The sequence below is a fragment of the Artemia sp. Qi Xiang Cuo genome, chromosome 3 (genome assembly GCF_049724085.1).
Source record: "Artemia sp. Qi Xiang Cuo chromosome 3, ASM4972408v1, whole genome shotgun sequence".
NCBI classification, from domain to species: domain Eukaryota; kingdom Metazoa; phylum Arthropoda; class Branchiopoda; order Anostraca; family Artemiidae; genus Artemia; species Artemia sp. Qi Xiang Cuo.
The window spans coordinates 36,525,184-36,539,687 of record NC_142796.1 but is presented as its reverse complement, the minus strand read 5'-3'; the positions used below and the strand labels follow the sequence as shown (position 1 = coordinate 36,539,687).

General features: G+C 38.0%; 1 protein-coding gene across 1 annotated transcript in view; it reads left to right on the top strand.

The window, feature by feature from the left end:
- The window catches only part of LOC148954056 (uncharacterized), a 39,292-nt gene that overhangs the window by 13,420 nt on the left and 11,368 nt on the right, over positions 1 to 14,504 (top strand). The window contains exons 2-3 of the mRNA XM_089085774.1: positions 4,074 to 4,197; positions 10,871 to 10,979. Of these exons, the coding sequence (XP_088941900.1) occupies positions 4,074 to 4,197; positions 10,871 to 10,979 (233 nt within the window). The remainder of the gene's footprint in view (positions 1 to 4,073; positions 4,198 to 10,870; positions 10,980 to 14,504) is intronic.

Sequence of the window (14,504 nt, the reverse complement as noted above, 5' to 3'; positions counted from 1 at the left end):
GAAGCCCTTTCACTTCGTTTATTTTCCTTTGACTGATTCAGCTTTATTTTACTTATTAAAAGAAGGTGATCCGAGCCGTCGGACACAACCACATCTGCTTGGGATCTTTCAAGCAATCCACCATTAACGAAAAAATTATCAATTAAAGATGCCGAGAGATGCGAATCCGAGTTGGAATAGTCACAAGAGGAAAACTATCATGTGACACCATCATATTAACAAAATCTGAGATATTCGCTCTTTTTAGTAAATCTACTGTATATTAAAATCTCCCATCATAAATTTGTTTTTATTTTCATTATTAATTTTATCTAACAATAGTTCAAATTCTTCAAGAAAAAAACTAATGTCACATGACGGATTTTTGTAAGTCAGTCCCAAAATCAAGTTCCTTTCTTCTTCATTTTTATTTCAATGAAAAGTGTTTCGATCCTACCTTCAAGCCACAGGGAAAGGTCATCCCTAACCCAATATTGGGTACCTTCATTAATGAAAAGGCCTAGACCACCCCACTCCATGGTTATCTGTTCTTTTCGCTCGCAAACATATCCTGGAAAAGAAAAATCCCATGGCAGTGACTTGCTAGAAACAAATGTCTCACAAAAGGCCTAAATACACGGTTTCTTATCTAGTGAACTTAAAATCTCACATAAAGAAGAATATGCCGTTCTTAGACCTTGACAATTCCAGAAAACGATCGCTCTCTCTGCACTCGCAGGATTTGAATACTCATAAAGATTATTCGGATTCACATAATTACTTGGGTGGCAATTCAACGAAAAATTATTGATGCATTCATCATCCCTCGCAAGTGTGTCACGAGCTTGGCTTCCAAGAATAAACCGGTTTTGTTCAAATTCGTTCAAACGGTCATCATATATATTCACACTCATTGAAAAGGGTGACTACCTTTACGACAAAAAAAACATATTGATGGGCAGAAAGAAGAAGGAAAAAGAAAGAGAGAAGAAAAGAAAAAAAACGTGAAAGGAACTGAAACTTTGGCTATAAAATACAAAAGGGAAAACAAGCATACAAGTAATTCCACAACACAATTTACACAACACAAAATTATATGGTCGGATTCGGCAAACAAACCACTTCAGCCAAAGCTCAAATTTTACTGATCTCTCCCACTGAGTTTTTTCCAAAATTCGTCCCATTATTTAACCAAACATTTCTGTTTCCAAGCTTACTCTTAGCCAAGTCAAGAATCTACTTCTTGTTTGATGTTAGGTACTCGGTGACAAAAATTCCCGACCGAGCAAGCTTTGACTTAGATGCAAACACTTTTCTTGCAATTTCAGCAGACTTGAACGCAACCAAAACAGGCCCAGGACGCTTTTTTGTATTTACAATGGTGTCCGAATCAGTATAATTTGCTCGAAATTTAAATACAGAAACTATTGCGGTCGAAGAAAAATCAGAAATTTGCATTTTATCTGTAATCACATTCAATACACACTCAGAGATGGGAAGACCCCCACTATGGTCAACACCATGAAATACGAGCTGATTCTGTCGTTTTTCCTGCTCTATATCATCAAGACGAGTTTCAAGCTGTTCAACCCTATTTTCCAGGGCTAGGTTCGCGTTTTGGAGAGCCCGTAGTTTGTTTTCAATCTCATCAAACTTATTCGAATACTGAACGAGTATAGAGTCGAGAATATGAGAAACGATAGAGTCAACCATATCCGCACTATTTGATATTCCAAATTTCTTACAAACTTCTTTTTCAATATCATTCCAGATATTGGATTTAAGTGTGTCCAAGTCCAATAAAACAGCGTCTACTGAATTGAGCAATGTATATGGTATACTCGAACCGCTAATCTCAAGGTGCTTATGAGGAAAATCAGCTAATTCCGCAAAAGCGTTCGCAACGCCTAATTCATTTTTCTTCTTAGCCTCCTTTGAAATGCTAACAAAAATCGAAAGCTGTGAGGCTGTTGTTGTCACGATTTCATGGCTTCCGTAACAAAATATAACGTAAGATATTTTATTGTTCTTGGCCTTAATTATGTCCAACACTCGGCATGGCCATGGTGGATACCTTCTGAATTTTGCTAGAACAACAGCATCCTTTGTGAACTGAACCATTGAAATGTATTATCAAAAAGGCAAAAACTACACTTAACTTTGAATAGGTAGGTCAACGTGAGCTTGGCAATCACCTTATGATCGGTTCATCATTCCAAATATTCAAAAAATTGTATCCAATTCCATTCAATATCAAGTTCGTTAATTATGTCCAACAAATCATATCCAATTTCATTCAATAGGTCACTGTGTAGCAGGTTTTCAAATCACACACATGTCCTTTCGCTTTGAACAACGAATGATAACCTCTTGTGAGAATGGTGGGCATGAGAGGGGGGTTAGTTGCCATGCCAATTACTTTCAACTATTAAAAAGGGCACTAGCCCTTTGAATTTCCAATCGAATGAGTCCTTTTTCAAGTTTTTACGACAAGGCTTTCTATAAAAATCTTAAATGCCCCCAGTACATACAACCCTTGCACTTAAGACTGTGGGGGGAGTGTCCAGCTCAACGATATGATTTCCAGACCTTTCAACTGCGTTGAACAAAATGGCTATCTCAAAATTTTGATTGGATGTGTTCGGGGAAGTGGTGGGTATGGAAGGGGTGTAAGTTGCCCTCCAATTATTTTCGACTATTAAAAAGGGTGCTAGCCATTTCTACGACAACGCTTCCTATAAAAACCTTGCATGCCCCCAGGGCATAACTTACCGCCCTTGCCCTGAGGGCTGTGGGGGGGGGCTGTCATCCTCAAAGACTTAGTTAAAATTAAACTACGTGAAGAAAAGGTCTATATCAAAATTTTGACTGGATGTGTTTGGGGAAAAGGTGGACGTGCGATGGGGGTTACTGGCCGTCCAATAGCTTTCGACTATTAAAAAGGGCACTAGCCCTTTCAATTTACAATCGAATATTTTTTGAAGTTTCTGCGGCAACGCTTTCTATAAAAATCTTATATGCCCCCTGGGCATAACTGGGCTGTCTCAAAATTTGGATTGGATGTGTTTGGGGAAGTGATGGGCGTGGAAGGGGTGTTAGTTGCCTTCCAATCAGTTTTGACTATTAAAAATGGCACTAGCCATTCCAATTTCCAATCGAAAGAGCCCTTTTTGAAGTTTCTTCGATACGAAGTGCCCTGGTATGGAAAACAAAAAATAAATAATAAATTGTGCCAACATCGTTCTTCACTTAGGCTGCGCGATTGCGCTGCCAATGGAAACCACCGTCACCACTGAAAGGGGAGAGCTGTCAAATCTTTAGCTAAGAAATGTGGCTTCAGTTGAGTTATTAGTTTGTATAATTTTGTTTGTAATCATTAGGCCAATGATAGTTAATTTTTTTTTTGTTCAAATCTTGGCTGGTCCCCCTTATCTCCTATGAAGTAAAATACGCTTCAGAAAAGGCTATCAGTGGATAGACATTTGCATGAGCTGTCTTTATTCTGTAAAAAAAAAGATGACACATCAGCAGAAGCGTCTCAAGGGGGGCTGGGATGGGGTGTCCCCCCCCCAACCTTTTTGGCATTCGGTAAAGTTTCGCCGAAGGGGAAAATTTCGGCAGAAATTTTGCAAAATCGGCCGAAAATTTGCAAAATTCTTGATTTCTGCAGAAAATTCGGCATAAATCAGGTACCGATTCGGTAAAATTTACGAAGACCCCCCCCCAATAAAATGAGCCTCAGGACCCCCCTGCAAATCAGTGTTACCAATTCAAAAATACGATTTTCCTTGTTGGTCAAGGTGAGAGACTGCAAGCAAAAGGTTTTTTTTGAAGCGCGTAATTTGAATGATTTATATTGTTTTTAACCCGATGTCATGTTTTTAGGAGTTTCAGGCTCCTTTGGGACTAAATATAGAATTCTTCGCGTAATTTCGAATTTCAGTTTTTCACTAGACAGATTCTTTAAAAAACTTGTTTTGAAATTTTAGTTACTGTGGGCTGTTATTTGCTCTTTGCTATGTCGCAGCTACTGCAACGCTCTCCTGTTATTCTATGGCAAAGCAAGAAAGTATATAATGATAATTCCTTTTCAGAAAATCACAGGACAAAAATAGTTATGGCCACCCTTACAGGCGTTTTTATTCTGATAGTAGTCGCTGCTGTTACTACTGCGCAGATATTTCCGTACCCTGCTCATGCGTCTTGTAGGATCAACTGGTAAGCGTTTCTAAACAACACATATATAGACGCTCAAAGGGATTTATATTAAATGGCATAAGCTATACGAGAGGACAAGGGCGTATCCAAGATTCTTGTTGGGAGGAGGGCAACAAAAAAACTTCAAAAAAACGCATCAAACACATGTTTATATGCATTTTTGTTACGATATTACGAAGCGAAATTTTTTTTTTGGTCGGGGGTGCGGCAAACCCGGTAAGGCCAATCTGGATACGGCCTTGCCGGAGGATGTAAATTGAAAAGAGTTTTGAACTCTTTTTAACGACCAGTTACCGACAAGGACCGAAATCTCATCATTTTTTCAATGATAAGTGAAAAGTTGGTTTTTGATTTTAGAACTATAGTTCTCATTTTTTTTCCTGTGAGCAAGAAAAAGAATCACTGTCTTTTGAAAATTCAAGCCCCTGCCTACGCTTTTGGATAACATCCTGACCTAAATGACCTCTATTGCTGTTTGAAAATGTAGATACAAATTCTTTGCGAAGCATTTCTAGAATAATAAAAAAATTTGGGGTATATTTAGTAAGTTGAGCATTATTATTCTACATGATAAGTAAAGGTGTAAGCACAACGGAGGGATCAAAGAATTTTCGTTTCAGTTAAGTCAAAATTTTCCTTAAATGTTTATGAATATGTTTAGATAAGCACTAGAATTTTAATCTTTAAATCCCGTATGTGGAATTAACTATCCATTGTAACATTTTTTTTTGTTAAATTTCGCCACCTTTAGGAAATTTGTTCATGATATTTTGCCACAATATTTGTTGAATTGTTCAATCGTATTCATGTATTTTATGTTGTTCAAATGTGGGGTGAAATGAACGATACTTCTAACTACAAGTATACTTGCATAAGGGGTAGTGTTTCTCTTCAAAGTTGAAAAATATGAATTTTATGTTCTCTCTGAAACATGCAATTTTGTGACAAGCCAGTTGCGTCAATTCGAAGAAATAAGGGGGGGGGGGGTCAAAAACGTGTTCGTCAGAATCTGGTAGGGGCACGATTTTTTTTTTCTTATTTTTCAATGAAAACACCAAGAAAGTCATTTTTCAATGAATATAAAAAAAAACAAAGTTATTTTTCAGAATCAAGGGAGCTGCAAAACTCTTGAAGAAGGACACTCCTCCGCCCAATTAATGCCCCGTGACATGCCTTCAACTGTAACTAGCACCAACAAAAAAGATAATTATATTATTGTATTAATTAGTTTTAGATTTACCCAGTCAGAATTAAGATATTGTATCTTTTCTCAGAGAATGGCATAAATTTGCTTAAAAATTGGGGAAATTTATTCCCATTTGCAGGTTTCTGATGTATCTATTTATTTTACCCGTCAAATAATACAAAAATTACGCAGATGTGGAGTACAAAATAGAGAAAAAGACAAAAAAGGGGATTAAAAACATCAGAACGTTTATCAAAATGATAAATAAAGATTACCTGTTAATCACTGAACCACTGTCTCACAGATACAACTTTAAACATCATGAAGGGGATGCCATGGATGAAAATTGATTTTGCGTTTGTGTTTAAAAATGAGTTTTGGGAGAGCTATCTCAAGATCGGCTATTTTATATTTGCGGATTTATGTTGAATTTCGGGTCCAAGGGGGTAAGTAATAATTTGTAAATTTGAAATATTTTGAACGGAGTTTACGTTTATGTATCTCATTGAAAATCTTTCAAAATGGTGTTGTGTATAGGAAATGTAGTAGTGCTGTTGAATTGTACAGGTTAACAAGGATTATTCAGTTGAAGTGGTTGTTATTTCGGAAAACTGAGGCATAAGACGCGCAACACTTCTGTTCAAGGTAGAAACTCAGCAAAAAACGGGTTCGCTTTAGGGACGGTCCAATTGGAAGACCAGGGTAGGCTAAACAAGTTTCGACGCATTTTTAAATCTAACAAAATTTCAGGATAAATTAAAAAAAAAATGGTTCGGTTGAAGGATGAAGCTGAATCTCGGCCACCAAACGAAGGCAATATTTTCTTCTTCATTGAAACATTACTCTTAGCCGTAGGACTGCAGAAAAATAAGATAATAAGAACTTACAGAGATAACAAAAACCTCTGTAAGCATTTATTATACAATATGGATGCGACAATTCTAACAATTTTATGCTGTATACTACTACTACTAACAACTCACTGCGGTGCCAAGCCGTCTGAGGCCAGCACAGCTACGGAGGTTCCTTCCCATCCCAATCTTTTTAAGAGTCTCCCTCATTGCACCCTCCCACGAAGATCCTGTTTACCTTAAATTTTTCCTTATGGCATCCTCTCACCCCATTCAGGGACGACCTGCTTTTCGTGTGGCCCTAGATGGTTGACCGAAAAGGACAATCTTTTGGTATTATGTTATACTTCATCTGCAGAACTTACTGTTTATGATACGGTCAGTCATTCGGGTACCCAAAATAATCTATTGGCAATTTCTCTGGAAAACATCTAGCAAATCTTCCTCTGTTTTTTGGAGCGCCCACGCTTCAGAACCATGCTTGACCCATGTCATCACCGTAGTTTCCAATATTCTAATTTTGATTCTCAGACTTAGGCTATTTTACTGTTCTTTCAAACTTTTTTCAACTGTGGAAAAACAATTTCCAATCGAACAATAGAACGTGACTAATAAACGTGATTCACAAAAAAACCCCACAGTCCTCGGGGCAAGGGCTGTAGGTTATTGCAAGTTACCCATTGTTAAAATTTAAGGATTTTGGAGAAGAGATGGTCGTACAAAGTTTGGAGAAGGCTCATTCGATTGGAAATTGAAATTTCAAGTTCAATTTTGAAAAATCAAAAGTAAACAGAGGACAATCAGCCTCTCGGTCTTGAGCGCCATAGGTTCAAATAGCCATGCCTCTGAGGTTAACAACCCCACCAACAGCTTCTGGAGTGAGGGCAGTAAGTTAAGCTAGTTACTCAAAGTTAACAAATAAGGTTCTTATGGAAATGATTTTTGTATGAACTTGGGGCGGGGGGGGGGGGTGCTCATTCGATTGGAAATCAAAAGTTCCAGTGCACTTTTTAAGAGTTTAAAGTGACCGAACTGCTTCAACCCCAGCCTCTTTTTTCCCCAAATACATCCGATGGATAATTTTGAGGTGACCATTATATTAATAACAGATAAAATAACTATGCCTCCATGGTTCACAACCCATAACCCCTGGTGCAAGAAGGTGAAACCTTAGTAAAATGTCAAGAAGAATGCCAAACACAAACAAAAGACATTTTTTCCTTTATCGACTTTGAAAAGGATAAACATGCAATATCTGAAACTGACAGGGGTATCAGTCGTTCTACTTCTCGGAAAATATTTAGGAGTATCTCCAACTAAATGGGAGGAAGTTTTGAACATCCTGTATTACAAGATTACTTATATGCAATGTGTCGAGAACAGCTTAGGGTGTGCAATTTGACCTTTCAGGGTATTTTCAAGAAATGTTGAAAAAAAAGGCTGGAGTGCAACCAGTCCCGGTACTTGTCAATTAGCTGGAACCCACGCAAGGAGTCAAGTTTGGTTAATGCTAATGAAATAAAACAAAATATGATAAAAATATAATAGTTTAGAAACAACTTTGGGCTATATATTTGCACATTAGGGGAGTGGGCGGTAAAGCATAGCATATATTAAATATTATAAACGCAATGACAAACGACCGTTTGCAATCCAATTCTCTATTGAAAGAAACGCGTTTGACTAGTTTCTTAAGCATATTCCTTATAGGCTACAATATATCGCGTGAGTTTCAGCTAATTGACAAGTACCCCAATCCCCCTCCCATATCCTTTTTAGCTGCAATCTCCTCAAAGACACCTGATCAAAATTTTTTATCTGTATTGACAAAGGTCAAATATTTTAAACGCATTTCTTTCTTTCTTAACTTCAAGAACGGTCTGATTCATCTAAAAAAAAGGGGAAAAGATCAGTTTTAATGGTTTGTGACATTGGATCTTCTTTTTTGCAAAAATAAAACAAAGTTTTTCTTATGAATGATCTTGACAGTCGTTTATATCATGACTTTAAGAAACAAACAATTCCAACAAGGTCGAACATGTAAAAATTCCAACTTGTGTTTTACCCAATAATATTGCCTCATATTTTTAGAATACTGAAAAACTGAGTTCAGTAGTTCACGATGGTTCAGTCACGCGAGGGTTTAGCCCTAGACGGTTGGCCGAAAAGGACAATCTTCGGCAATTAGTCATCCTTTTATCTGCACGACGTGCCCTAGCCACCTCAACCTTTCTTTCATTGTAGCCCTAGAAAGCGGTATTGAACCACATTTTTCGTACAACCTACTGTTTAAAATACGGTTAGTCAGCCGGGTACCCAGAACAATCCGTAAGCAATTTCTCTGGAAAACATCTAGCAACTCTTATCCGCTTTTCGGAGCGCCCGTGCTTCAGAGCCATATTTGACCACTGTCATCACTGCAGCTTGTAATACGAACCTGCAGCCTGCTTAACTCCTGATTTAATACAAAACCAGCTGCCAGCCTTATTTTCTACCTTAACCGCAGCAGTTTTATTCTCGTACATAGCACTAATTACTTTAATGTATTAGTCTGGTATACCATACAAAGATAAAACCATTGCTAAAGCCCTTTTATCAACAGAATCGATCGCTTGCCCATAATCTATAGAACTGAGTACCAAAGGTGTTCGACAGCTAAAGTATTTATCTAATACTAACCTAAAAGTAAAAATCTGATCTACGCATTCTCTATAAGTTCTAAAATCCCACTGTTATTCCCTTAAAACTTTGTCTACGGCATCTCTCAGTCTAAAAAGTATCATACTACTTAGTAATTGGCTACCTATAGAGACCAGACTAATTCCTCAATAATTATCACACTCACTCTTATCACCTTTCTTATAAAGTGGCTTAATTAAGGTTTTCCTAAAGTCGTTAGGTACTTCCCTTTTTCAAAAATCATATTCATAAACTTCAGTAACTTATTTCTAACCTCAGAGCCACCACATTTAAGAAACTCATTTACCACACTATCAGCACCTGGAGCCTTATTATTTTCTAATCCTTTTAGTACTGTCGGTAATTCTTCCTCACGAAACAAATCTTCCTTCACACCCAAGGTATCACAAACTTTTTCCTGCAGCTCTATCTCGGTTTAGCAAATTCTCAAAATGTTCTACCCGTCTCTTTTTAAATTTTTCCCTATCACTAATTGTGGCCTCGTTTCTATCTCTAATAAGATGCGATAGTCATTTTTTAACGTCGTAACATTCCAAGTTCCAATTTTCATATTTTTTTAATCATTGAAATTATTTTGGCTTCAGGAAAAGCAATGATCCCGGATACCAGTGTGGGACGGGGATCACATATCTTCTCAAGTCTACACCTAAGTGCTTAAGCCGGCTTGGAACCGGAAAGAAGTCCCCGGGACCTTCATCGTGAATTGGGGTTGTGTTTAGTTTTGGAGTCTTCTTGGTCGCAACGCGGCTTTCAGCACTTGATGCTCTTTTATCAACAAAGGTTAAAATCCTTTACAAAAATTCTCAAAGTCTATTAGCTATAACCCATTATATTTATGCCTACAAATATTATGGTATTACGGGGAGGCAGCCCATAGTAGATAAATTAGCTAGGAAGAGGTTTTTCAGCCCGAAAACGCCCGTCAAAACATACCGATCCCCAGAAGAATTGTCCATTAATCAGAATCCCGTGCGAATGCTGTGCCGTTTACTAGGCTATAATTTCCTCGAGGGGCGCCACTCCTCAAGTGGGAATAGAGTTGAGCGCAATGCCCCCAGTCTTGCAGGTACCCCGAAAGGGTCGAGGCAGCCCTTTGCAGAGGCTGCTGTCCATAGATCTGGAACTTACGCCCTGCCGCAGTTGTCCTCCAATAGAGGATCCTCCCGCGATGATGTTCTGCATCACCATGCAATTTGCAGCGCTGCATCACAGCACTAAAGACGTGTTAAATTATTTTAAATTAGGACTATCTCCAATAACAGTGGCTTTAACTGTAATTATTAGCAACTTTGTGGTTATGTGACAGCAGCTAAACCTTGAGAACTAATGTTTTTGGTATTATTTTTGACTTAGCGGCGTTTAACACTGAATCTTTGGTACAAACTATGGATTCAGGGAGAACCAGGTTTGAGCAAGCAATAAAACTAGGAAAATATTACCTTCTGAAAGAGCAATCGACTGGCACCCGCTTTGAGTTATAAATAAGTTCTGAATAATAGAACAAAGAAGAAAATATTCAAACTTAGAGTGAGCATTTTGTCTATTAGCTGACAGTTTTTTGAACGTTGACAAACACAGATTTTAGATGATATATTCGCAGGGACACCCAGTGGGAAGGTAGAACTTCACCCTTTCACCATTTCTCCTAGGAGTCCTAAATTTTGCAGAAAGTGTAAAAGCTCCAGATATGTTGATGTTTTTATAGCAATATAGTTTATTTTCAAACAGTCTTCGTTGCCCAGGAGACCCTCCATAACCCTCCCCTCTATACTTATTTTTTTGGAAGCCCTCGAGTGTATGTGTATCTCTCAATACCACTGCTAAAAACAAAAATAGAACAAAGAAGGAAACACCAACAAAAAGTTTTCAGGTAGGTGACATAACCTAAACGAATATCAAAGCCAGGTAGCTCATACAGTTTTTTGTTTTTTTTTAGGCGTTTTGGCAAGTCATGTGATGAAGTTCGATCACAAATCATACAACAAATGAAAATTTGGGAGCCTAGAGATAATTGTCAAAATGGAGGAGAAAAATGTCTATACAAGGTATGTTTCAACCATAGCTTTTAGGGAACATAAAGTTTTGACCCTATGGACAGTAGTTAGATTAATTTTGAAGCTGGATTCCACGAGGCATGGCTACTTGACTAAAATAAAGGTCCCAGAAGACCGAGCATTGCTTGGTGAAGTGTATTTTAGTCATAAAAACGATGTCCAGCGTCCCCCAACCCCCCGCGGAAACACGCACCTCGCATACCCTGATTCACACAATAAAGAACTTTTTTGTGTTTTTTTTTTCTAGTTTTATTTTTATTTTTTATTTTTTTGTAACTATGCAAAGGGGGAGGTATTCTTCAAATACGGATCAATAATCCCTCTCCAATCAGCATCCAGGGCAAGTGCAGAGGCTGGAAGATCTAATTCTTGGTTACTCGTAACAAAATAAATGCCATGGGGTTTTACAAACGACAAAAATAGAACTAAACCCGAAATAAAGTGTCCATGTCTGTAGAAAAACCTGTGTAAAAATAAAGAGTCCAAAGCAGTGTTTCTACTTTAGGGTTTTTCCCCCTAAATAGGATTTTCTGATAAAGAGAACTTAATTCCAGTTTCTGGAATGTCAAATTTCAATTTGCATGAGCATGGATTAGTAGTTTCATTTTAAATTGGTCTACCAAAATTTTGTTATCGTCGCCTTGTTTTTAAATAAGGCTTTGGGGGTTTTCTAGAGACTTTTACTAGCTTTTTGGATTGATTTTATTTATTTTTATTTTTTTTTTGAAATCTAATATTTATGATTTTGAATTTGCGAAGATTGTTTCCCTTGTGGTTCATTATTCAGTCCTTGCTTGACGGTATTCTCTGTACAAGGGTGAAGTGAATATCAAAGACGTCATTACCATTCTCAAGTGTTCCCAAACTGGGCTAATCAGTTTTATATGCGGAGTTTCAATTTGTATAAAGCGTTACTGCAAGCATTATTAAGCGTTACTGCAAGCAATATTTTTTTTACCCGACTTTGATCCAACTGTTTCTATAAGACAGTGAAATGTTACTTCCCTTTTCTCGGCCAGTCTGTCAATCAAAGTGGGTGACAGTATGGAACTCCCAAAACAGCATGATTAATCAAATGATAATTCCTTTGAACTGATTTTTAGTATTTGTCGAGCAGTTAGGCTAGAATATTTTTAGGGACTGCTCTTTCCAAAACTATGTTAGAAAATTCTGCTCCGATTAATAGAAAAACGAAAACTCATACTTTCTGATGATAAGTCTCATTAAAACTGAATATATCTATATCTGGCCCAAACTGAAAGAAATCAAATGGTTTTTCTAAGATATCTGGGAAATTCGGTGTCGGCTTTTAGTTTTTTCTCGTTTAATCAAGTCTATTATCTAAGTTCTACAAATTATATCAAGACCACCAACTTAATTCTAAATAGTTTGGCCACACAAACTAAAACTTTTATAATGGACGGGATAGGGCGACTCTTTTTGGTATCGATGGGCCTTAAGTAATTAGCCACTTTGTTTATTAGCAAGAGTAACAGAAACTTTCGATTGCCAATTGAACTTTGAACGACAAAAGAGCAAATATGTCCAATGATAATCCTGCATGTTAAAAATGAACAAATTGGACCATTTTTGAGGAGAAGGGCACATAAAAAGGGTTTTAGGGGGGGGGGGGGGTGGCTGCCCTCCAATCTCTCTTCAATATCCCCTCAACATACCTTAAAATTTCAACCTAGCACCCTCAGCCGTTCCTTAGATATTGCTGATATTCTGTTTTCACAACCACCAAGGACAAAGTGTGTTTTGATTGTGTTTGGTATCCCTCTTAACATTTCCTTAGTTCTCTAAACTTAAGTTTCACCGTAATTCTCTAAACTTTTTTGGAGATCCAGGATCAAACATGCCCTCTTTTCTTGACAAAAAGACCTTATATTTTAACAATGGGCAACTTGCATAACTTACAGCCTTGGCATCAGCGGCTGGTGAGGGGTCGTCAACTCCGGAGGCATAGTTATTTGATCTTTGGACTAGTTTGAACAAAATGACTATCTTAAAAAGTTGATTGGATGCATTTGGGAAATAAAGTGGGGGGGGGGGGTAGTTACCCTCTGATCACAATTGATTTTTAAAAAGGGAACTTGAACTTTCGATTTCCGATCCAATGAGCCTCCTCTAAAGTTTATGCCACCACCACTTTCATAAAAACCTTACATGTTAACAATGGGCAACCTGTGTAACTTACATTCCTTGCTCCAGGGACTTTAGGTTTTTTTCAACCTTGGAGGCACAGTTTTTTGCATTTAGACTGTTTCGAACAAAATGTTTTTCTCAAAATATCGATCGGATGTATTTCCGATCGAAGGGGAAGGGGGCATGGGGGTCTAGATGCCCTCCGGTCACTTTTGACTCTTAAAAAAGCGCTAGAACTTACGATTTCGAATCGATTGAGCCCCCTCCAATGTTTATTGGAGCACCTCTTCCATAAAAAAATCCATATTTTAACAGTGGGCAACTAGCATAAATTTCAGCCCTTACCCCTGGGGTTGGGGGGGGGACTAGCATAACCGTCAACCTTGGAGGGATAATTATATTGCCTTTGGACTATTTTGAACAAAATGGCTATTTCAAAATTTTGATCGGATCCATTTGGGGGAAAAGGCGTGGGGGGGGGGTCTAGATGCCCTCCGATAACTTTTGACTCTTAAAATGGGCGCTAGAACTTTCGATTTCTAATTGATTGAGCCCCTTCCAAAGTTTATTGGATCACTCCGCCCATAAAAACCCTATGTTTTAGCAATGGGCAACAAGCATAACTTACAGCCCTTGCCCTTGGGGTTGGGAGGGGGACTAGCATAACCTTCAATCCCGGAGGGACAATTATATTGCCTTTGGACTCTTTTGAACAAAACGGCTATTTCAAAGTTCTGATCGGATCGATTTGGGGGAAAAGGCATGTAGGGGAGGGGCGGTTGCCCTCTGATCACTTTTGAATCTTAAAATGGGAGCTAGAATTTTTGATTTCTAATCAAATGAGCCTTCTCCAAAGCTTATACAACCACCCCTTCCATAAAAATCTTATTTGTTAACAATGGGCAGCTTGCATAACTTGCAATCCTTGCCCCTGGCTGTGGGGGGTTTCGCCAACCCCAAAGGATAGTTATTTGACCTTCGTACTATTTTGAACAAAATGGCCATCTCAAAATTTTGATCGGATGCATTTGGGGAAGAGGGCCTGGGGGGAGGGGGGCTAGGTGCCTCCGATCACTTTTGACTCTTAAAAAGTGCGCTAGAACTTCCGATTTCCAATCGAACGAGCCCCTTTCAAAGTTTATACGACCATCCCTTCCATATGAAGTGCCTCTGGGGGAAAAATGTTAAACATTGTAGCCTTATGGCTCTTTACTATAGGCAAACGCTATTTCGTTACCTATAGTAAAGAGGCATTTCCTCTTATATTTAAAGCTTACACGAGTGGATTAATATATTCTAGGTCTAATATGGATTTTACTTTTATAAAGTCAGAGTATGTTTAACGTTATGCCTAGAACATATCCTATT